The sequence below is a fragment of the Ananas comosus genome, linkage group 1, assembly GCF_001540865.1.
Source record: "Ananas comosus cultivar F153 linkage group 1, ASM154086v1, whole genome shotgun sequence".
NCBI classification, from domain to species: Eukaryota; Viridiplantae; Streptophyta; class Magnoliopsida; order Poales; family Bromeliaceae; genus Ananas; species Ananas comosus.
The window spans coordinates 2,905,076-2,927,493 of NC_033621.1; the positions used below are offsets into that span (position 1 = coordinate 2,905,076).

General features: G+C 34.8%; 1 protein-coding gene across 2 annotated transcripts; it reads right to left on the reverse strand.

Annotated features, from left to right (window-relative positions):
• LOC109722864 lies at nt 15,528-20,928 on the reverse strand. 2 transcript variants are annotated; one of them, XM_020251037.1, is made up of 3 exons: nt 20,629-20,928; nt 19,723-20,222; nt 15,528-16,769 (listed from the first exon to the last, which is right to left on the reverse strand). In XM_020251037.1, the coding sequence occupies exons 1-3, from the start codon at nt 20,708-20,710 to the stop codon at nt 15,921-15,923; spliced, it is 1,431 nt and encodes a 476-aa protein (XP_020106626.1). In that variant the 5' UTR covers nt 20,711-20,928; the 3' UTR covers nt 15,528-15,920. The 2 variants fall into 2 exon arrangements, with proteins under 2 accessions (XP_020106626.1, XP_020106633.1); XM_020251044.1 differs by having other exon boundaries at nt 19,723-20,307; nt 20,629-20,927.

Sequence of the window (22,418 nt, forward strand, 5' to 3'; positions counted from 1 at the left end):
GTTTGATTTGAATTGGTTAATAGTACTTTAATTTAAAATATAAGCTAATTATCTGCTCAATAAATTTATAAGTACGAGAAATATTAACTAAACCTATAAAGATAAACTATATATTGAAATTTTGAAGTTAAAGGGTCATTGACTGACTCAAATCAAATAAATTAAAAAGTTAAATAGTAAAATTAAAATTTTGAAAGGTTATGTACTCGTTTCAAAATAATTTATAGTTCAGGTAAGTTTCGTATATTTTTACTTTTTTTTTTATATAGATGGATATATTTTTAATTTTTTTTTGGAGTTGAATTAATATTCCTTGACTCGGTCCTAATCCGGACAACAATGTTTTTTAAATCTATTTTAAAACACTTGACTCGGTCATGATCCGAGTCAAATCCAAAATGGCCGTACCGAGCCAAATTAATCAAAGAAATTAAAACTTGGGTCCCAAAAAAAAAAAAAAAAAAAAAAAAAAAAAAAACTTAAACGAGTATCTCCTCCGACGACGAAGCCGTCTCAGTTGAATTCGATTTCTCATCTAAACACTTGACTCCAAAGTGTCTTCTTTCCTTCTTTTTCTCTTTAGATTACTTCAAACGTGTTCCGCATAAAAAAAAAAAATTCACATTTTATTATAAAGTTTATCTATAAAATTAAAGTTTCTCTAAGATTATTGTTGAATATGAATATCAAAACTACCGTTTTGTAATGTGTAGTTTAAGTTTTTTTTAAAGAACGAGTATTGCACATAATTTTAAGATAGTATGAGAAAAAAATACGAATTTATAAAATTTTGTAATTCAATGCTTATACTGATCAACTATATATAGAAATTGTACAAAATTCTTATGTATCAGCGCGTCCGTCACACTCTATTATAATTACCATTCTTTTCATGGATTGGACAAAATTATAATAATCATACAATTTAAATGCCTTTTTTCAAGATAAAATTTAAATGCTTTATAGTGAATCGTTATATAAATACTAGTGTAGAGACCCGCGTGATGCAGCGGGAAGATAATAAAAACAAAATTTTAAAAATTTTAATAAAATTTATATTAAAGCTTATTGATATATAGGAAGGTATATCATGTTAAGCACAGTCAATTTGTATGACTAAATTTAACTGTTAAAAAAATAAAATTATGGCTAGAATTCACTCATTGATAGAATATTAATATAGTGTATGTAATTAAATATTATACCTTGCATGTAATTAGAGAAATAGGGAGGTGAAGGGTTGGGTGTTAAGAAGAAGAGAAAGTGGTTTGATTTAAAGTTAGGTTATGAGAATGAAGGCTAACATACAAAAGAGTTACAAAAGAGAGGGAATGGAAAATTAATAGAGAAGGGGAGTGGATTAAAGTTATAAAGCCCACTAATATTAATATGGTGCATGTAATTAAATGTTACACCTTATAATTAGAGAAGTGGAGAGGTGAAGGATTTAACGTTGAGAAGAGGAAAAGATGGTTAGATTTAAAATTAAGTTATGAGAATGAAAGATAACATGTCATATGACAAAAATTATTGTAGCTTCATATAGGTTTATGGACGTTAGTTATAAATTATAGAATGCGAGCTTAATTAAGTTGGTGTTCAATTATTATTATTATTATTACTTTTAAGAGAGAGAGAGAGAGTTCAACCAAGTGACCGACCGAGTCATTTGTGGTCAAAAGGAGTTCTCTCTCTCTCTCTCTCTCTCTCTCTCTCTCTCTCTCTATGTATATTGGTAACCTAGGTATAAGAGAGCTCGGCAATATGTATACTTTATATATATATATATATATATATATATATATATATATATATATAGAGTGCGGCTTTGATGCTTATGAAAACACGGAGGACTCCGTGCTTTCACTTTATTTTCGATGTTCAGACTTTCAAATCGACGATCGGCTCCGTTAGACTTGATCTAGAGTATTTGAAGTATCTAGAAAATAAATTTTGCGATTTTTCGATATCATTTGCCTAGTGATCGAAATTGCTCAAAATCAACGGCTGAAAAATAAAATCTTACAAAATATGATGATATGACAATAAAATTTTAGATCAAAGTTATTGATCTGTTATATATAGTATAAAGAATTTTCTATCAAAATTTTATTGATTTGGATATTTCTACAACGTTAAACTTGCAACCGGCTCACTACAGCCGTTAAAATTATTGATTTTGAGCCCCTTCGATCACTAGGCAAATGATATCGAAAAATCACAAAATTTATTTTCTAGATACTTCAAATACTCTAGATCAACTCTAACGGAGCCGATCGTCAATGCGAAGTCTGAACATCAAAAACAACTTAGAACCACGGAGGGCTCCGTACTTCCATAAGCATACCAGCCACTCTATATATATATATATATATATATAGAGAGAGAGAGAGAGAGAGAGAGAGAGAGAGAGAGAGAGAGAGAGAGAGAGAGGCTACTAATGCTTTTGAAAGTACGGAGCCTTCCGTACTTTCAAATCGTTTTCGATGTTTCGACTTTTGAATCGCCGATCGACTCCGTTAAATTTGATCTAGAGTATTTGAAGTACTTAGAAAATAAATTTTATAATTTTTCGATATCATTTGCCTAGTGATCGAAGGGGCTCAAAATTAATAATTTTAATGGCCGTGGTGAGCCGTTTGTAAGTTTAACGGTATAGAAATATCCAAATCACGTAAAATTTTGATAGAAAATTCTTTATACTATATAAAATAAAGAATTCTTTATACTATAGAAAATTCTTTATACTATAGAAAATTCTTGATAGAAAATTCTTTATACTATAAGATCAATATTTTTGATCTAAAATTTTAATGTCATATTATCACGTTTTGTAAAATTTTTATTTTCAACCGTTGATTCTGAGCCCCTTCATTCACTAGGTAAATGATATCGAAAAATTACAAAATTTATTTTCTAGGTACTTTAAATACTCTAGGTCAAGTTTAATGAAGCCGATCGACGATTTGAATGTCGCAAAATAGAAAACGATCTGGAAGCACGGAAGGCTCCGTGCTTCCAGAAGCATAGTAGCCACACTCTATATATATATCACCATCATCCCAACCCTACATCTCTCCATCCAAAGACTAAAAACTCAAAAGCACCACCCTCTTGGTATTTTTGAGAGTATTCTAGCTTAACTCTCTCTCTCTCTCTCTCTCTCTCTCTCTCTATATATATATATATATGTATGTGTGTGTAGTGTGTGTGTTCGACTATTATGCTATTGATAGTACCAGGTTATCAAGTTTTTCGTCATTAAATCTATCCCTTTGACCATTTACAGCCATTAGATTATGCTATTTAACGAACTATCCATTCATCCTTAAAAAATTACTCTCATTCTAACTGCACATCTCTTTATTCAAGAGCCGAAAAGCTAACAGCACCTAATACTTAGTACTATTGATAGTATAATAACATACTTCTATATATAAATATAAAATACGCTAGTTAATAAAAAGATACATGTAGGCGGCAATCCACTACATGCTAACAGTATAGTAGACAGAGTAATCTTTTTAGCCTTCGGAAAGGAGCAAAAAGAAAATGCTACTAGGAGCGTGCATGGCGCAGTAGTGTTTTTTTTTTATTTATTTAATATACGAACCCCATGAAAGAGAGATAGAGAGAGATATCTAGAGAGAGAATGTAAAGAGTGAGTAGTAGCAGTAGAGAGAGAGAGAGAGAGAGAGAGAGTACTTAGGGAGCAAAACAAAAGAAAAGAGAGAATGTCTCTCGGGGAGCTCTGCTTTGGTGGGTTTGATGATGATACTTAACGCACGCTCTCCCCACCTTTTCTGAAGTTCCCCCCCTCCTCCCTCCCTCCCTCTCNCTCTCTCTCTCTCTCTCTCTCTCTCAGTAATTGCTTGTGCTTGGTGCGTGGTGTAATGCACTCATAAGCCTCCAAATTAAAATTTAATGACAAACGTTAAGTATGCGACAAAAAGAAATTATTATTAATTTCTAAAACTTTATCATGAGGATGCTGAAAAATAAAAAAAAAATGATAAGCCTGGTGATCGAATGCAACCCAAAGTGGATTGTAAACGTAGCACTCTTCAAATTTAATTTATTAAATAAATATATTATCTGACATTAGCACTCTTCAAATTTAATTTACTGAATAAATATATCTCCAGTATTCAATCACGAATCTTGTAAGATGATTCATTTGACGATATTAACAGAGCCATTCTCGCTTGAGATATATTGGATTTATTAAATCAAGTTTATTTCAGCGTGTAAATAATAGCTGGATTCAATTTATCTATCTGCTCTGTATTTCTAAGATCTACTTATCGAAAGTCTAACGATCGAACGCCAATATAGAGTCAAATAACATTCTTGTATCCCACTGATTTGTTATATTACTAATTGATGTTTAAATAATAAATTTTGAAATGTATGAATATTCAATAATAATTGAAAATGTAGCGTGGCACACAGTGTACCCTAGGTGCATGCAATACTCTCTCCACTCTTTCTCTCTCTAGATTTCTCCTCCTTCATCCTTTGGCACGCCTAGTATCATTCTCTCTCGCTCTCTCTCTTCACTTTCTCTATCTCTCTTGTGCATGTCAGAGAAAATACCCTCACCTCAGAAACCAAAGCAAAGGTTCCCTTCTCTCTCTCTCTCTCTCTCTCTCTCTCTCTCTCTCTCTCTCTCTCTCCATCCTCCTCTGTCACCGCTCTCAAACGTTGCTGCTTCTTTTTATATGTATATATATATAAAAATATAATTAGACACCCACAAACCAATCAACAACAACACATTAAAGCACAGGAGAAAGCAAAGCACAAACAAAGCCCAACAAGCCGAAAGATATGAAAGAAAGAAACCCAAAAGCTATGTAGGGAGCCCACAAAAGAAGGGAAATTTTATTTTCAAAAAAAAATATAAAAAATAAAAAATAAAAAATAAAAAATAAAAAATAAAAAATAAAAAATAAAAAACCCCACTCATCTCGGTCTCACCAAAAGAAATCCCACACCCATTAAAAGGCATGCACTCACCACCCACTATAGAGATTCCCCCCTCTCCCTCTCCCTCTCTCTCTCTACTAAGTTGAAAAAAAGAAAAGAAAAGAGAAAGAGAGGCTCGTTGGTGAATTCCAAAAACCCTAATAACAGTAGGAGGAGTAGTAGTAGGAGTAAGAGAGTAGTATAAGCAGAGCCTCTTCACACCCACTCCTCTTTGCTCACCATCTCTTTCTCTCTATTCCTATGTGGGGGTGGTGGTGGTGGTGGTGCAGTAGTAGTAGTATTGTTGCTTTTGTTAGTGGTTTAGTAGTAGCAGTAGTAGTATATTATGGATACACTATTTAGGTTAGTTAGTCTACAGTCATCGGATCAGCAGAGCTACAACTCAAGCCGCACTTCGTCCAGCTCGAGATCTTCCTCCAAACCCAACATCAACAACACCAACACCCAGGCCGCCCTCGCTGCTCTTGAGCCGGCCCAGCTTCTCGTCCACGCGGCAGCTGCTGCAGCTGCCGGGGCCGCGGCTCCGGCATCAGCGTCATCAGCGTCATCAGCAGCGTCGCCATCATCACCTGCCTAAGACCCCCAACATTCGCACCTTAACGAACCTCCTCCTCCTCCTCCTCTTTAGAAGTAGGTACATTTTTACCCCCCGCAACGGCGTAAGAAGAACCATGCGCAGCTATGGCCGAACCACCACCATTATCATCATCATCAACGTCAACAACAACAACAACAACAACAACAACAACAACAACAACAACAACAACGACGACAACAAAAAAAAAAAAAGAAACAGTTCTTCCTTTGGAGCCAGCAACCAGGCAGGAAATATCCCTGAATATACACAGGTTGTCTGCTCGAGAAGCAGAAGACAAGCATTGAGGAGCAGAAGATAAAGCATTCAACAATCAAAATGCTACAGCCTCTAGCCAGTATGATCTGAAATAAGTTCGTGATCCCAAAAAGCAGCAGCTTCAGATTGTGAAGCTCTCAAGGGAAATTTATTTGGAAAAAAAAAATGCATATTTGAATCACTCTACTCAAACAGCACTTAATGGAAAAAAAAAATGCATATTTGAATCACTCTACTCAAACAGCACTTGAAGCTTTGACAAGCGGAAGCCATTAAGGACATCATAAGGTGAGGTAGGGGTCATGCCTCAACTTTTAACACACAAAAGCATAGTAAAAACTCACTTTTAACAACTGCATAATATTATAGCTCAAACCAAAAACTTGGTTCTAAATTCGAAAAACAAAAAGATGATAAGGCTCTAAAATCTGAGTCTCAATAAAAAGAAATGACTATAAGAGAAAAGATTACCAAATAGAGGATCATATAATTGATATCTAGGACACCTACAGAAAATTAGCTTTTCAGAGATCTGCAATGGTGACCTCAACATCCACACCAGGCTCAATAGTGATGGAGGTGATCTGCTTCACCACTTCAGGAGAGCTGTAGAGGTCAATCACCCTCTTGTGGATGCGAAACTCAAAGCGATCCCATGTGTTCGTTCCTGCATTACACAAAAATTACCATGAAAATAATGATCACAGAAAAATTCTAGCATTAGAAAACTACACCAGAACGAACCATTACCACCAAGTGAAAACCAACAAACCATGATATTTTGCCGAAGATCAAAAAAATATTAACCTATACAAAGATATAACATATGCAAACTGGCTTTATATCATCCAGTATGTCACCTCCTCGCACCATCCATAGGGCATCATAGTTTCTGTCACTATAGGTGTAATGAAATTTGGATCTACAACATCCAATCCTTCCTTTGGATGGCCAATTATGTACGCATACAGGCAAGTTGCCAGCAAATTATCTTCAAACTTCAGATTCACTGAAGTTACACTTAAATCTATAGTGATAAATCAGCTTTCATGAACAATAATCAGAATTTGGTTAGGTCAAAACTTTTGCCTCACACTCCTAGGAAATCAGTTTAGGCTTGATACCATCAAAACTTTAAGATGAAACCAGTCAGAATAAGAAGAAATACGATGAAATAAAAAGAAAAAGGGACAAGGGTAAAGATAATATATTTAATTAGTAGCTGCAACTTCTTATTTAGAAAGAAGGTAAGACCAAACAGTCCTATCAGTAGGAAACAAAATCTCAAAGATCATTTACTAAAAAGCTCAACTTTTTCCACTCAAAAGGAAACTGAGGTGATTACAATATCCTGCAACATGCCCCTGCTACGTCCAATCTCAAGAGCAGCTACCGAGATTTCTTACTAAGAACCACTTGTTTGTTACAAGGAGAAGGAATTACTCAGCAAACAGGACTAAATGAATAAAAATGTCCATTTACAAGTATACTAATTAAAAGAAAAAAAAAATCGATATATATATGATAACAGGTTACATTAATAATCATAAAAATGTTACTGAAACATACGAAAAGATATGGTTAAGAGATTTAAACCTTAAAAGATTAAGAAATGCAATAATGAAGCATACTTCATTACTGCACTTAATAGGCATAAAAATATAAAGAGAGAGAGAGAGAGAGAGAGAGAGAGAGATGGGCAAGAATACTCATAAGAGTATTCTGGCTCGGTACTATTTAGCCATTTTCGATGATACAACATCCGAATCGACGATCCACACCGTTCAAGTTTATCTAGAACATTCAAAACTTTTAGGCCCCGTTTGGTTCGGGGGATAAGCGGGGATAACGAAAGTTATCCCCACTATTCCGCCAAACGGGGTGAAATTTGGCCGGGATATTTTATCCCGGCCAAACCTTGCTATTCCCGATTATTCCGGAATAACAAGGGATTTGCNTTGATTAAAGACTTAAATATATAATTCTTTTTGTAACTCTATAACTAAATAGAAACATATAAAGAATTTTATATGGCACTTAAAAAAGGTGTTAGTGCTCCACAGCAGCATAATCAAACTAGAATAAGATACATAATAAGATAAGAGGGAGAGGACATATTAGAGGGTTAGGTGACGAGGTGATATCAGGATGCAAGATATCCGGGATATGTAAATAAATAAAAGGGTAATTAATTAAAATGTATGCATAGTTCCTATACAGTTTCTATATCGCGATCGAGTAGGTTCTTATGCTTTAACATTTTTTTAAAAAAATAAAATGATTATATTTTACTAATATTTCACTTATTTGGTTATAAACTGTTCATTTTTTTTTTTTGTAATATCAACAAACTAAAATAAGATATATGTTTAGAATTCAACTATAGAAATGAAGGTTATAGAGCATATATATTCCGTCTTAAAATTATGTTTGAATGCATGAATATATTATTCGACATATCTCTTCAATTTATTCAATAATAACGTAATATTTGCTAGATGATGAGTATGTTCTCAAATATCTATAATAATAGATATTACATCCGAACTTCAAATTATTTTTTTCTTCGGAGCAAAGTGAACAACTTTGTACGTACGTAGCTAGATAAATTATACTTAATTTCCTACAAAATTAATCATGGATTCTAATAACTTTCAAAAGACCGAAAAATCGAACTCCTTATTTTCAATCTTCATAAGAAAATTTTTGTAACGAATGAAGTGTTATTGGATATCATATTTAGGCCTAGTTTGATAATATAGTGGCTTAAAATACTATTTTTATATTTTATATTAAAAGACTCAAAATTTTGAAAATATTTTTAATCTTTTTCTTGTTTTACACTATAAAATTATAGTTGCAACTGTTATCAAATAAACATGTACTCGCATGTTTCTCTGCAACCGCAATCGTATAACATATATAAAAAAAAAAAATAGAGAAAGATTAAATTTTTTAGTTATTCTTCTATAGTTATAAAGATAGTATTTTTAGCGACCACGCTATCAACCCAGACCAAAGGAATACCCATTAAAAAGGGGAAAGAGAAAGGGGAAAAGAGGATGATGATTATAGAGGTGGATAAAAACTAGAAGGAGAGATGAGAGAGAGAGAGAGAGAGAGAGAGAGAGAGGGGTCGTTATCGCGTGAGGTAAGGGGGGGAGGGGGTGGGGGTAGGGGTGGTGGTGCGCATAAGCGAATCTTAGGACGAGTGCTCATGGAATCTAACAAAAGATGGTGGTGTTGGTAGTGATGGACGGCTACTCCCCCCCCCTCTCTCTCTATCTCTCTCTCTCTCTCTCTCTCTATCTCTCTCTCTCTCTCTCTCTCTATCTCTGGCGTTGTAGTAGTGGCCTGCACCACGGCTCCTCTTTTGTGATCTTTTCTCCTCTGTTCCCTTTATTCACTGGTGAGAGAGAGAAAAGAAACTGAGGAATTGTTCCCTGCGCCGGATGCATGGACCAGTGAGTTAGGTTCAGGCTTACTTTTTCTTTTTTTTTTGAGAGAGAGAGAAATGTAGTATGCTATCAGTTTTGTTTATTTTTGAAAAAACCACCACTTCTGTAATTTCACACTATACAAAAAACTTCAGATATCCTAACTAGGTTTAAAATATATCGATTTAGTATCATGTGGTTTCATTTTTATCTTTTTATTATCGATTTCACTAATTTTTTTTTAAAATCAGTGACAAAGTTAAAACTAAAGGGTACTAAAGTGAATATTTGATAAACCTAGTTAGGATATCTGAAGTTTTTTGTATATAATTTAACAAAATATTAACAGAAAAACTGACGAAAAGATAAAAAGAAAGTTACAGGACACTAATTTGATACACTTTAAACTATAAGGTATTAAAATGAGAAAATACGAAACCACATGAGTGGTATTTGACGCTTACCATTTATTTTTTAGAAATGAACTTAGCTGGAAATGTAAATCAATTCTGATTCGAACTTGGGACCTCGGATACCAATCACTGTGTCCTTTGCCACTTGCATTAGGGACGGTCGGTATCCAAGCTGGCATTTCCATATACAAATGGATAAGAGTATAGGCTGCTAATTAAGAGTCCATATGCTACTAATAAAAGAGTAAGTAATTGATACGGCAATTGTTTATATATTCTTGAAAAGTTTTCGAATTTTCGATTTACTTTTCTTAGAAAGTTAATATTAAACATATTCTTTTTATTTTCCAAGTTATTTCAAATATATCTCTAGAGTTAAATTATATTAGTGAACTGTTAACAATAGTTGTTATCTCTGTAAAATTATTATTTTATCATTTTTAATATATCCTTCTATCATTGCCAACTTTTCTTATTTGCTCTTAAGCTAAGGGCAAAATAGATATTTTGATTTTTTTTTAACTCTGATAGATATTTAACTTACGTTTAATCTAAAATAACTTAACAGGTGGTAATTATGCGGTTATTTTTGAATAACGAAAAAAAATATGAGGAGTATATTGAAAACAAAAAAAAAATGGAGATAATATATTTTCGAAGTTTTGAGAGATATATAGACAATTACCCCTAATTGATATATAGAGTGAGGCTACTATGCTTCTGAAAGTATGGAGCCTTTCGTAATTCCATGTCGTTTTTCATGTTGCGACTTTCGAATTGTTGATCGGCTCCGTTAAACTTGATCTAGAGTATTTGAAGTACCTAAAAAATAAATTTTTTCGATATTATTTGCCTAGTGAACGAAGGGGCTTAAAATCAACGGCTGAAAATAAAAATCTTACAAAACGTGATAATATGACATTAAAATTTTAGATCAAAGATATTGATCTTGTTTTATATAGTATAAAGAATTTTCTATCAAAATTTCACGTGATTTGGATATTTCTATACCGTTAAACTTGCAAACGGCTCACTACGACCATTAAAATTATTGATTTTGAGCCCCTTCGATCACTAGGCAAATAATATCGAAAAATCATAAAGTTTATTTTCTAGGTACTTCAAATACTCTAGATCAAGTTTAACGGAGCAGATCGACGATTCGAAAGTCGCAATATCGAAAATGACCTGAAAGCATGAAAGGCTTCGTACTTCTAAAAGCATAGTAGCCTCACTCTATACTTACTATCCAAACTTAATAGTTTAAGTTTTTAAGTTAAACGAGTTATATTAGATATGCCACATTTTTTAGCTTATATGAGGCTTACATAGGACACTTTTAGTGGACTTTAATTTGTCGTGATTTGAGTGCAAAGTTTTTTTATATTTTTTAGTATAGAAATCATACTGTAGCTCGTTTCGTTGCCACGTTATATATCATCATGTTGGCTGTTCATGGGTAAATGAGTTAGGTACAACCCTTGATTTTAAGAATTTGTATGTATTTTAGGCAACTGAGCTATATATTGTATTTCACTTAGATTATTTTGTGACAGCTGATTTGCTGATCATATCATTTTCTTTTTTCAGAGATGATATAATGGTTATCTATCTATCTATCATGTGATCATCTTTTGAAAATAATGTGGCCGTTAAATTTTAATAATCTTGAGATAATAAGTCTGTAAATTTAGCGGCCACTAAATAGCCGTATCATCTTGTAAAAATCAGTTAAGTTGTCCTGTATATCAATAACCATAGTTTGTTTAGAAATTTGAAATCAAATTAAATCAATTAACATAATTAAAGCAGAATTAAAGTTCAATCACTCAATTGCAAGAATTGAAGTTTAGCGACATAAACAAGATATTAACAATAAGTTCAATAACCGACGATAAAACTTACCCTTAACTTAATTTTTCGCAAAAGTAATCTTATAATTTTAATTTTACCGTACAGTAGTATGAGATACGATGAATGAGAATTAATTCACTAGATGATCAATGACTTACACCTGGTGCACAAGAGAGAGAGAGAGAGAGAGAGAGAGAGAGAGGGGATGTGTGTTTGGCTTTATGAGGCTTTTTTTTTTTTTTTGGGGTTGCAATGCACCCCACTAGCTTAGTGAAAAAGCATGGGGGGATCATGATGTCCAGGTGGGGGAGGTGGACAAAAAGAGAGAGAGAGAGAGAGAGAGAGAGAGAGAGAGAGAGAGAGAGAGGGATAGTGGGAGCACCTTTTAAGGGTTGGCATGGGGCAGAGGGGTTGGTTCCCCTTTTTCACCCCGAAAATCTTAAGAAATTATATTTAGATAAATTTGTTTTTACCTTTTCATTTTTTTTTTAAACTTTCTATTTTATTTTATTTTATTTTATTTTTTGCTTACTGGAGATTAGCCTACTACTCGCGCGTGAAAGAGACAAGAATTCATGTTCCGCTCTATTCACTTTGCTCCACTCATGCACGCAAACAAACTAGGGATGCAAAACAGATTCAGATAGTCCGACCTCCCACTCTAAGGGACTGTTTGATTGCATATATTTTTAACCACAGTACAGTTGAAAATATATGTATTTATTAAATTTTTATCTGGTTTGGTATAGTTAGGCATTTAGGCTCAACTACTGCAATTGCATTTGCACAAAAAGATCCAACTGCAACAGTTAGGCCGGAGTCGGCTCATCCATTAAAAAAATTAATAAAGTGTGATTTTTTTCGTTCGCTTTTTTTTTTATTTTTTTTATTTCAAGAATACATATTCATGAAATTTGCTAGAGTTTAATAATGTACGTTAGGTTCAATAAATTTTTTTTCATACGCTTTTTTTTTTTTCCAGTATGCTAGTTCAATAATATTTTAATTTTTATTTTGACCAAATCTATAATATGTTTGTATTTAAAATTTATTAAATTCATACGTAATTTTAAAATATATAAATTATATATAGATATAAAAGTTTTAATTAATAATTAAAAGATCACATGATTATATTATGTTCAGAAAAGGTAATCTCACATTCCTATCTAAAAATTGATAGAATTTAGAAATACAAATCTCAACTGCAGCCTACTAAACAGGAGAAATATAATTGCAGCAGCATTTGCAACTATATGTAATTCCAACTATACTATTTTTATAACTATATTGGACTAATAAATAAATTTGGGGCGTAAATAGGAATAAATTTTTAACCCGAAATAAATTCAGGGCGGGTCTGAATTGGCTCCGAATAAGTATTTACTTATAAAATAATTTTTATTTCTGAGAAATATTATTTGAGTTTTAAATGCTAGTTCTTTCTAAAATAAGTATGATATTAGTGATAGCTATTTTTACGCTATTTTTATTATTTAAAAAATTTTAAAAAAATGTTTAAATAATAAAAATTTAATTGTATTTAATTTAAATTTAAATAAAAAGTAAAAAAAAAAAAGTTGGTTGGCGGGGTGGATATTTTACCCTAAACCCTAACGTAAGCACACCTGCCCAAATGGTAAATTTAAAATTTCAATTAAAAATATGAATAGATTGAATACACATATATCTTATTTGAAGAGATATATTGTCCAAGTTCCCTACACTTTGGTCCTCAAATTTTATTTTATTATATAAGTTGTGGCTCAAACATTTTAAATTGTTATAACTAACTCCCACAATATAATTTTGTTGACTTAATATTGACATATTGAAGTTTCAACAATATTTAATTAACTAAACCAGATTGTAAGACTTCATTGCAATAATTTAAAAGGTTCAAATAAAAAATTGTAACAAATTAATGTTTGGGAACGAAAATGGCACGCCCCATAATTTGAGGACCAAAAGTGTAATTTTGCCTTCAAAGAGTAATGCTAGGGTTACAACCCAATTTAGATTGTAATCTTACACTTTTGGCCACCGAAGGTCCGTAATCAACACAAATCAGCTTATCTCAATAGAAAAAAAAAAAAAAAAAATTGAATAGAGAAAGTTTGGTGTAACTTAAGCCAAGTTTAATTTGAACATAAAAAATGAACTCGAAATTAGTTTCAAGTGGAGCTCCGAAAGTTACTTAGCTCGATCAGGGTCGACCCGAATAGCTCGAGTAACATTGATAGTTGAATACTAGAAATGCGGGTTGTTGTGATTGCATGTGTGTGCGCGCGCGCGCGCGCGTGTGCGCATGCGTTATAATATACTTTAACGAACCGGGTCGGGTTTTTGACCGGCCTGGCGCGGAGTCGAATCACATAGAAAACCGTAGTCCGGCTGGGATTTCTCCAACCCGACCCAATGAACAAGGCCGGGCCGTGCCCGGTCCGACCCGCCAAAGACCGGGCCGGGCATGCCGGGTCAAGGAGGTCCAGCCCTATTTACTCAAGCCCTGAACTGGTTTTTTATAGAGAATGATATGTTGTGGGTAGGGATGTCAATGGGTATGAATACCCGAAATTTTATCTGAATCCGAACCCGAATGAAACGGATATATCCGATGGATATGGATATGGATTCGGATATGGATATCAAAAATAGAAATCCGACAGATATGGATTCGGATATGGATTTTGATTGTACCCGACCCGAACCGAACCCGACCGAACCCGAATTTATTTTGTATTATATATAATATATATATTGAAAAATTTGATGTTATATTTGAATTTATTTTTAAAAATTTAGGTTTAATAATAATAATTTTGAAATATTGAAAAAAGAATAATTGTTTCGAGTTCAAATTTTGGGTTCGGATTCGGGTTTCGGATTTTTGGTCGGTTCGGTTTGGATATGATTTTTAAAATCCGTCGGGTTCGGGTTCGGGTTCGGATCTCAGGTTTGGAGTCGGGTTCGGTTTTAAAAATCCACCCCGAATCCGACCCGTTGACATCTCAGTTGTGGGAGGGCACAATATATAAGCACATGTATGCCTAGATCAAAATTTTATTTGATATGTAGTTCATAAGTGTCATAAAATTATAGATTTCAATTGTTTTTTTCCCATGTTACATATTTAAATGCATCGCTTTTTTCCAATAATAACTTGTTACGTAGTAACAACATTTTTGGATGCAAGTATATAATCTTATATCACTTTTGCGTACCTAAGGAGAGCAGTAGCGGCTCGATATAGCTCGAATATATACATTAGAAATTTTTACTATTTGAATTTTTAGTCAATCTAAATATAAAGAGATATATATTTTATAAATTTTAATTATTAGATTAAACTTCTATTTTTTTATTTTTTATTTTTATTTTTTATCTAGTAGTAGGACTGAAAATCCTTCTATTCGCGAGAGCTCGTGTTCGACTCGTTAATAAACAAGTCGAACGCGTAGCTGAATTTTTCAGCTCGATATTTAATAAGCTATGTTTATTTCTGTACATAATATCACGCCTCACATATTAGTCACGATATATTTTCTACGACTCCACTGAAAAATAGAGAAACACATCTCTATATACTTTCGATCCAACTCTGTTTTGCCTACTAGCATTATATAAGTCTCAATACCAACCATGTCGACCTCATAGATGTAGTGCATTTTCCTGACGAAAATGACATTCCACAGATTAAAATAGACAGGTTCGCAATACTCGAAACGCTAAATTGCAATCTTCGAACTATGCATTTTGGGTCAGATACCAATTCAGTCCCCACAATTCAAAAGCTTCCGGTTACACGTCTGCTGTTTATCAAGTGTATAAATCTAATCAAATCCATCTGCTGCTAACTGTTGGTAATCTGAACTGGGGCTGCAACGCAGCTGCGACACCAAAAATCTTACTCTAACAAGTACTCTGTTCATATGCATGCATCAGTGGAGGGTATGTATGCAGAAACTAACAGCAAACAAATGAGCGCGAGAACTACAGAGTTGGTTTATTGATATATGGACAATGAAGAAACAATAACTAGGAAAAGATTATTCACTTTCATGAGTTCATAATCTCACATAACAAATGCTATAAAAGTGTGTATGCGGTGATTTAAGTCGTTTTTCAAGTAACTCAGATCCCCATACCTGTAAGTTGATGATGTTACATGAAGCTGAAGAAGATCCCGCAGCTGAGAAGCCTAATAGTACATTGTAGCAGCCCCAGAGGAAAGTGAAGGATCAGGCATTCCCTAGATGAAGCAGGAAATAATCACCGAGAATTGCGCATTCCAAATCTACATACATATTCACAGTATCGCAAAGAAGAACCCTGATTATTCTCTGTTGAATGGCATGATAAGAATTTCGTATCTTAAGCATTGCTCCACCCGTCCGGAAGGCGCCATCTCCTGTGCCAATAAATAGAAACCCTCGACCACAACGGGAACCCGAAACTGTATTCCAAAGGCTCATCGGCCACTCCCCCTATAGCCAAGGGCAACCACACATACCTCGAATCCCTCAACTCCGAAGGATTCCATCGATCCGCCATGAATATGAATGAGCCCGGCAAGCCAGGAAGCGGCAGCACGAAAGTACTCTGAGAGAAGAACGTCGTGAGCCTGAAGATCCTGTTCCCGCCCACGCAAGGATTCCCCAGTGTCTCCCACGGGCCCATGATCGACAGGGCCGCATGGGCCAGCGCCTTATTGGGGGCCCAACCGCTACACCCTGAGGTTATCATGTAGTATGTCCCCTCATATTTAAAGACCGCGGGGGCTTCTCTGTGCTTCTTTACAAGAACCCTCTTCATCTCTCTAGTAAGGTCGAGATAATTGTCGGTCAGCAGTCCCACGTGGAGCTCACTGTTTTCCTCAGAAGAATAAATAAGGTAGGCTTTGCCATCATCATCCTTAAATATGGTCATATCCCGACTATCGAAGCCGTGCGGGCGCATGCTGTAGAGGTAAGTAAAGGGACCGGTAGCGGAGTCGCTCACCGCCACGCCAACTGATGCCTTGGTATAGTTCGTGTCGTCAATGTGCATCCACATGACGTACTTGCTGGTTTTGTCGTTGTATATCACCTTAGGCCTCTCGAGTACATTGGACTTGTAGAGGTCGTGGGTGACATTAGATTCGTCGCCAGAAAGCACAATGCCTTCGTTAGTCCATGCCCACAAGTCTTTTGAAGAGTAGCAACTCACGCCTATAATGTCGACCTGCAAAGAAAAGAATCGGCAGTTTATTAGCACTCTAACGAATCTTCTAAAGTAAAAGTTTCAACATTTATTGATTCAGTTCTCATGTCCGAGTAAACATGTCATAAAGTCAGAATGTCTGGAAGAGACTCTGTGCCGTATTTCCTCTCCAGATTCTCTACAATAACCTGGAGCCTACCTGAACATGGCCTTAGTAAAAAAGTAGAATTTAGTATTATTGTGATGGCATAAATTCGTAGAACACGTATGTTTGTGCCCAGTGACAGGACAACACAAACTCTATAGGAACTCACAGGTAACAGTATTCCCGAAAGAGTGCATCAGGCAACTGCCATGGATCAAAACCAAGACTAAGTCTAAGAAGCTCTCATAAGCTCTGAATTAATAGCCAGTGCACCGCAAACATAGATATGATACAACAATATATGATGCCAAACTCTTTAATTATGTGAAATCTCACTCTTTCTCCCAGTACTCTGAGCTATTGCTTATAGTGGGAAAATCAAACAGCTCATGAATGACAAATCATTTACCTAAATCATCTCTACTCAGAATTTGGCTTTACAGACAGATCATTTGAGCAATCTGGATACATGAATATCTATTAGGTAGTAACAACATTTCTATTGAATAAATTAACAAACTTCCAAATGGCTTAAATTGTATAAACTATATTCAAATTATTGATTAAATTAAACCAAGCAAGAGATGATAGAGAGAGCTACAAGAAAGAAAGAATTCATAGCATTTCCAAGTCGGAGATAAATTGATAATCATCAAAATATCACTTCATATGCCTTAAATGATTAACCCGTTTCTTGTAGTGGAAGGAAAATGTAAGTTAAGGCATAATAGAAGAATGACAAAGAAAGCTAGAAGCTAGGAATTTGGCGACAGTTGTGATGGTAGTTATTGTCGTGAAAACATGCCGAGGTAGAACAAATTTGACTATTCCTCAGTCAATCGTTCAATTATAAATGCCAGATCAGATAGCTTTAGATGAGCACATTTCCCTATTCTGTCTTGTTTGATCTTCACACATGCACAGTCGACACAACAAAGGGTAACGAAGATCAAGGTTCTGGTCAAAATCTGGTGGGATAAAATCAGAGTTAGGGAGTACATACTGTGCCCAAACCAGATCTGTATGCAGATTTGCGACAGTACACTGTGGTTGCAGGGAACCCAGATTGGAAGCAGATATCTGGATCAAGACCCAGCTTTACACGAAATCTCAAGAATAGTTGACAAAGATACATATTAAATAGAGTTAACTGCATATGTATCCTTAAGTTTTGAATTCAATATTATTAAATATTGAATTCAAAACTTATGGATTCATAGTCAATATATTGTAATCTCAGAGATACTCCATCTATCTTTTCAAGGTAAATTACTCAAACTCAAATAACATAATAAGATTCACTTTTTCCACTTAGATTATTAGTATGAAACTACATTGACCCAGTTTGTCCAAATTCTTGTCCATAACCTAACCCCGCTTTAATTCGAAGAAAAAGAATTTCTCTAAACCCGGTCTCCAGACAACATCTCTAGTCTCGATCCTGTCATTCTCCAGGTCAGTCAATCGGGTTGTTTGCCATCCCCACACACTAAATAGAAAGCTCCATTGGGTTGTTACACTGGGGGAGGGAGGAAAAAAAAAAAAGGTGGTAATTTTCTCAGTGCATCATTCTCCTATGATCTGCGTTGCTATAACGCTTCTTAAAACCAAGGGTACCTGTCATTTACAATCAATGAGTGGCATGCTTGGATTTACATACTATATTGATTTTCACTTCAGTTTGGATTTGGCACTCAAATTCAGTAAAGAATATAAAACATAAGATGGTAAGCTAATGTGCAAACAAGGTACTTTACTCAAAGTCAAACTAATTAGGATTGTAGGAATTAGCTCAATCATGCTGAAGGTTCTGAAAGTAGGGAGTAGGCAAAATGACCGACAGAGATATTGGTAGAGAAGACAAGCTGTTAGATGAAAAGATCCACATACAAAGCCACAGAATAGTTAATATTTATGCTTCATTGATTTAGTACATACCAGAAGAAACTAATGAGACAAGAGGCAAAAAAAAAAAGAAGAAATTATTGGGTAGACAAGCTTGATGGCGTCATAAATTGTATCTAGTTCACTCCTCTTACTCTACACCTCATCTTGGGTCGTATCTGATTTCCATAAATCACTTAGCGGCAAAATATTATTGAACCAGAAAATAAAGCTTCTAAAATGAAGAGGTTACAAAATTGCTGATTTTCTGCATACTTTGTTCTACTTTCATAAATGTTGGCCACCCAAGGTGGACAAACCATCATACTTTTAGCTATAATGGGTTGAGAATATGGGCTCGCAAGAACATTGTACAAAAAAAAAAGGGGGTAATTCAAATATTGCTTAAACTTAACGACAAGGACGGTGAAAACCGACAGAATCACTATTTGAAAATAAAAGGAGATCTTGAACAGGTCCCGACGTAAACCGTTACGAGTTAAATTATACAATTTTCAACTCGTCATAATAGAAGAAAAGGTGAAAATACTTAAATGTAATATAAACTCATATACAGCGGACTTTAGTGTTTGAATAAGGTCACTCTATTAAATTTGGACTATTCGCAGTTCACTAATCATCACTGTAGGATCTGTAAAGCTTGAACATTTCGAAAAAAATAAATGTACAACCTATGCTAACGTTTATCGTCGGTTTTGGTAAACTTGTATCACATGGGCCTGTTTGGAAACTTGTACATAATTCGGTCTGACATTTCATCTCTTGCTTAACTCTAAGCCTTTCATCAACATCTCGGATAAAGGATACAAATACGAAATTATTAAGTTGATATAAGATATATAGTTGGTAGCTACCATTAATACACGCCAAAACATATGGTACTCAACATGTGTTATGACAAATACTTTGGCAAATTATACTTACGCGAGCAGCTCCATTTTTGTGAGCTTGATAGGTCGGGCCATCTTTGTTCTCCCCATACCAGTAGTAAGTCTCGGTCGCTTTATCATACAAAATTCCCCCGCCGTGGGCTTGAATGGGATTCCCATCCGTGTCCAGCCACAACCGACCGGGATAGAAGTGCATGCTGTCGTTCCCCCCCTGCGTCGGGACAACTGCGGTCCTCTGATCGGGAAAGAACAAAGAGTGTATCTCCGACGACTCGTCCAAGAACTCGTCGATCACCGTCGGCGGCCTTCTGGGCCCCCGCCGCTTCACCGCGCGGGGGTTCCGCTTGCTCCGGGGGGGCGGCAACCGGAAATTCTCCTCCTCGACCTCTTCCAATTCTCTAGTGGGCGCGACGCGGCTCGAATGAACATAGATATCCCCCTTGTTCTTGTCATGGGTGACGACGGTGTAGAGATGGATCAACAACACGAATCCGACGAAGCTCCAAACCGCGAACACGAGATTGCATCTGCTTCCTGCATCGCAACGGAAAGCAGATGATTTGCGGTGTTTGTTGTTCCTCATCCTCATTTTCTTCCCTTATTCATCTTCAACACAATGCTGCAGTAATGAACCAAAAAAAAAAAACAAAAACAAAAACAAAAACACAAAAAAAAAAAAGGAGTACATCTCTATAGATTGAACCACATATTGATTGGCTATGTGGTTTTAATAAACGAAATCAAATCAAGCGTTCAAACTAAAAACAGTTGATTGAGGCATCAATTATTATCAGAAACTAAAATTTTACGCAATTTGATCACAAAAGGGGGATCACAAACCCTAAATCTAGAGATACAGTAATAATTTTAGGACCCACTACTTATCAACACATAGAAGATGCTGGAGAAAACAATAAAAATAAATTGACTGCAAAGCTACCAGGGAAGATCCTGGCCGTGGGATGCGGATTTAGCGGCGATGATGATGATGAAGTTGGAGTTGATCTTGCTATCTCCGCCATGATTTTAGCGATCCGAGCTCCCTCTCTCTCTCTCTAGATCGATGTTAGAGAGAGCCGCCGCAAAGTCAATAGATTTCGTTTTCTCACAGATGGTTGTAAACTCCACTTCTCTCTCTCTCTCTCTCTCTCTCTCTCTCTCTCTGCGTGAGTTGTGTTGTGCGTTTGGAAAGGTTAGATGTCCTTTTTTTTACTGTGGGGATACGTTGGCTTAAGAGTTAGAGGGGAGAGAATTAAAGTACTGGTTTAGATCTTCCATCTACTTATTATTATTTTTATTATTATTATTATTATTATTTTAGATGTTGCTGTTTTAAGAGGTTATTGTCGACAATTAGGGCCGTTTGGATCAAGAATTTAAATGGTCATCCGCACAAGTTGTGTCCACCATATTATATCGTGCCAACAAGATGCACGATACAGTTTCCGTGCGTTTAGGGCACAGTTCAAAATTTTTTATTATTTAAATTAGTAAATAATTATTTTAATAAAGTTCAAAAAATTTGATAAAAATACATAATAAATAATTAGACTGCTTTTGTATTTGATCCTCCCAAAAAAATTATTTTTACAAATAATCTTATCAAATTTATAATTATAATTTTGGTCATATTTTCACCATGCAGACCCCACGTAAGCGCCACATGAGCAAGGATGGAGGTGTTGAAATAAGTTGAACTCGGTAATTCATTCACCGTGTTTGATTCACCGCGTCTAAGAAAAATATATATATTGCGAAAAAATGTAAGTATTGAATAGAAAATATAAGTACGGAATACAGTGAATTATTCACCGTGTTTGAACACAATGAATGGCTCACCATATTCAACTTAACGCCCCTCCCCAGCCAGCTTGCGTGGTAGCTGATGCCGCGCCTGCGTGGCGGAGATAGGGCTAAAATTATAATTATAAATTTGATAGAATTATTTGTAAAAAAAAAAAAAAAAATTTGAGGAGGCCAATTGCAAAAATAACCTAAATAACTGGCATATTTTGTTGTTAAAGAAAATAAATATTTCATATCATTATGTGTCGGCACACATATATTTTTTTGTGACGAGCACGCATCGGCGCGACCTGACTGTATTGTGCCGTATCATGCCATCAAGTTTTCGGCATGACTCCGTGCCACAATACTTAAATTCTTGGTTTGGATGCACATAAATTTGTATGCTGATCTAAATTCAATACTTGTTTTGGTGTATTTGAATTCTATTGTTGTAATTAATTACAACTGCACGAAAAATTTCAACTGCAGCAATTGGAACTCCGCCCAAATTAGCTGTAATTTCAACTTCAATAATTGATGAGATAATTTTAAACAAAAGTTAGCTTATCTCCTTAATAATCTTTTAATTTTTTTTTTAACCTTTCCTATATCGAGGGTAGTCTTACTATCCCTATTATAAAATGCGTAAATATATTTTTCAACCGGATGCATAATATTTATAGCTGCAGCGCTTTTTTCCACATCCAATCAAATAAGATGAATGTAATTATAATTACTATATTTCAAATTACATTCATCTCCACCTACACTGCATTTATAGTTACATCAAACCAAAAGGCTCATTCGATTTGTTGAGATTTTAATTTATAAAAGAGTTTAATAATTCACTGCTTTCTATATTGTTATTTAGTTTACCTATTACTGTAATAAAAAAAAGACCATGAACATTTATTCACTATATTTTTCAGCTTTTAAAATATT

What these genes read in the sequence shown, in the direction of transcription:
- LOC109722864 (XM_020251037.1), bottom strand. Translation starts at nt 20,710, where the DNA reads ATGGCGGAGATAGCAAGATCAACTCCAACTTCATCATCATCATCGCCG. An exon ending in CACGGCCAGGATCTTCCCTG is followed by an intron (nt 20,223 to 20,628) that starts GTAGCTTTGCAG and finishes GTTGCGATGCAG; the next exon opens with GAAGCAGATGCAATCTCGTG. An exon ending in ACAAAAATGGAGCTGCTCGC is followed by an intron (nt 16,770 to 19,722) that starts GTAAGTATAATT and finishes TTTTCTTTGCAG; the next exon opens with GTCGACATTATAGGCGTGAG.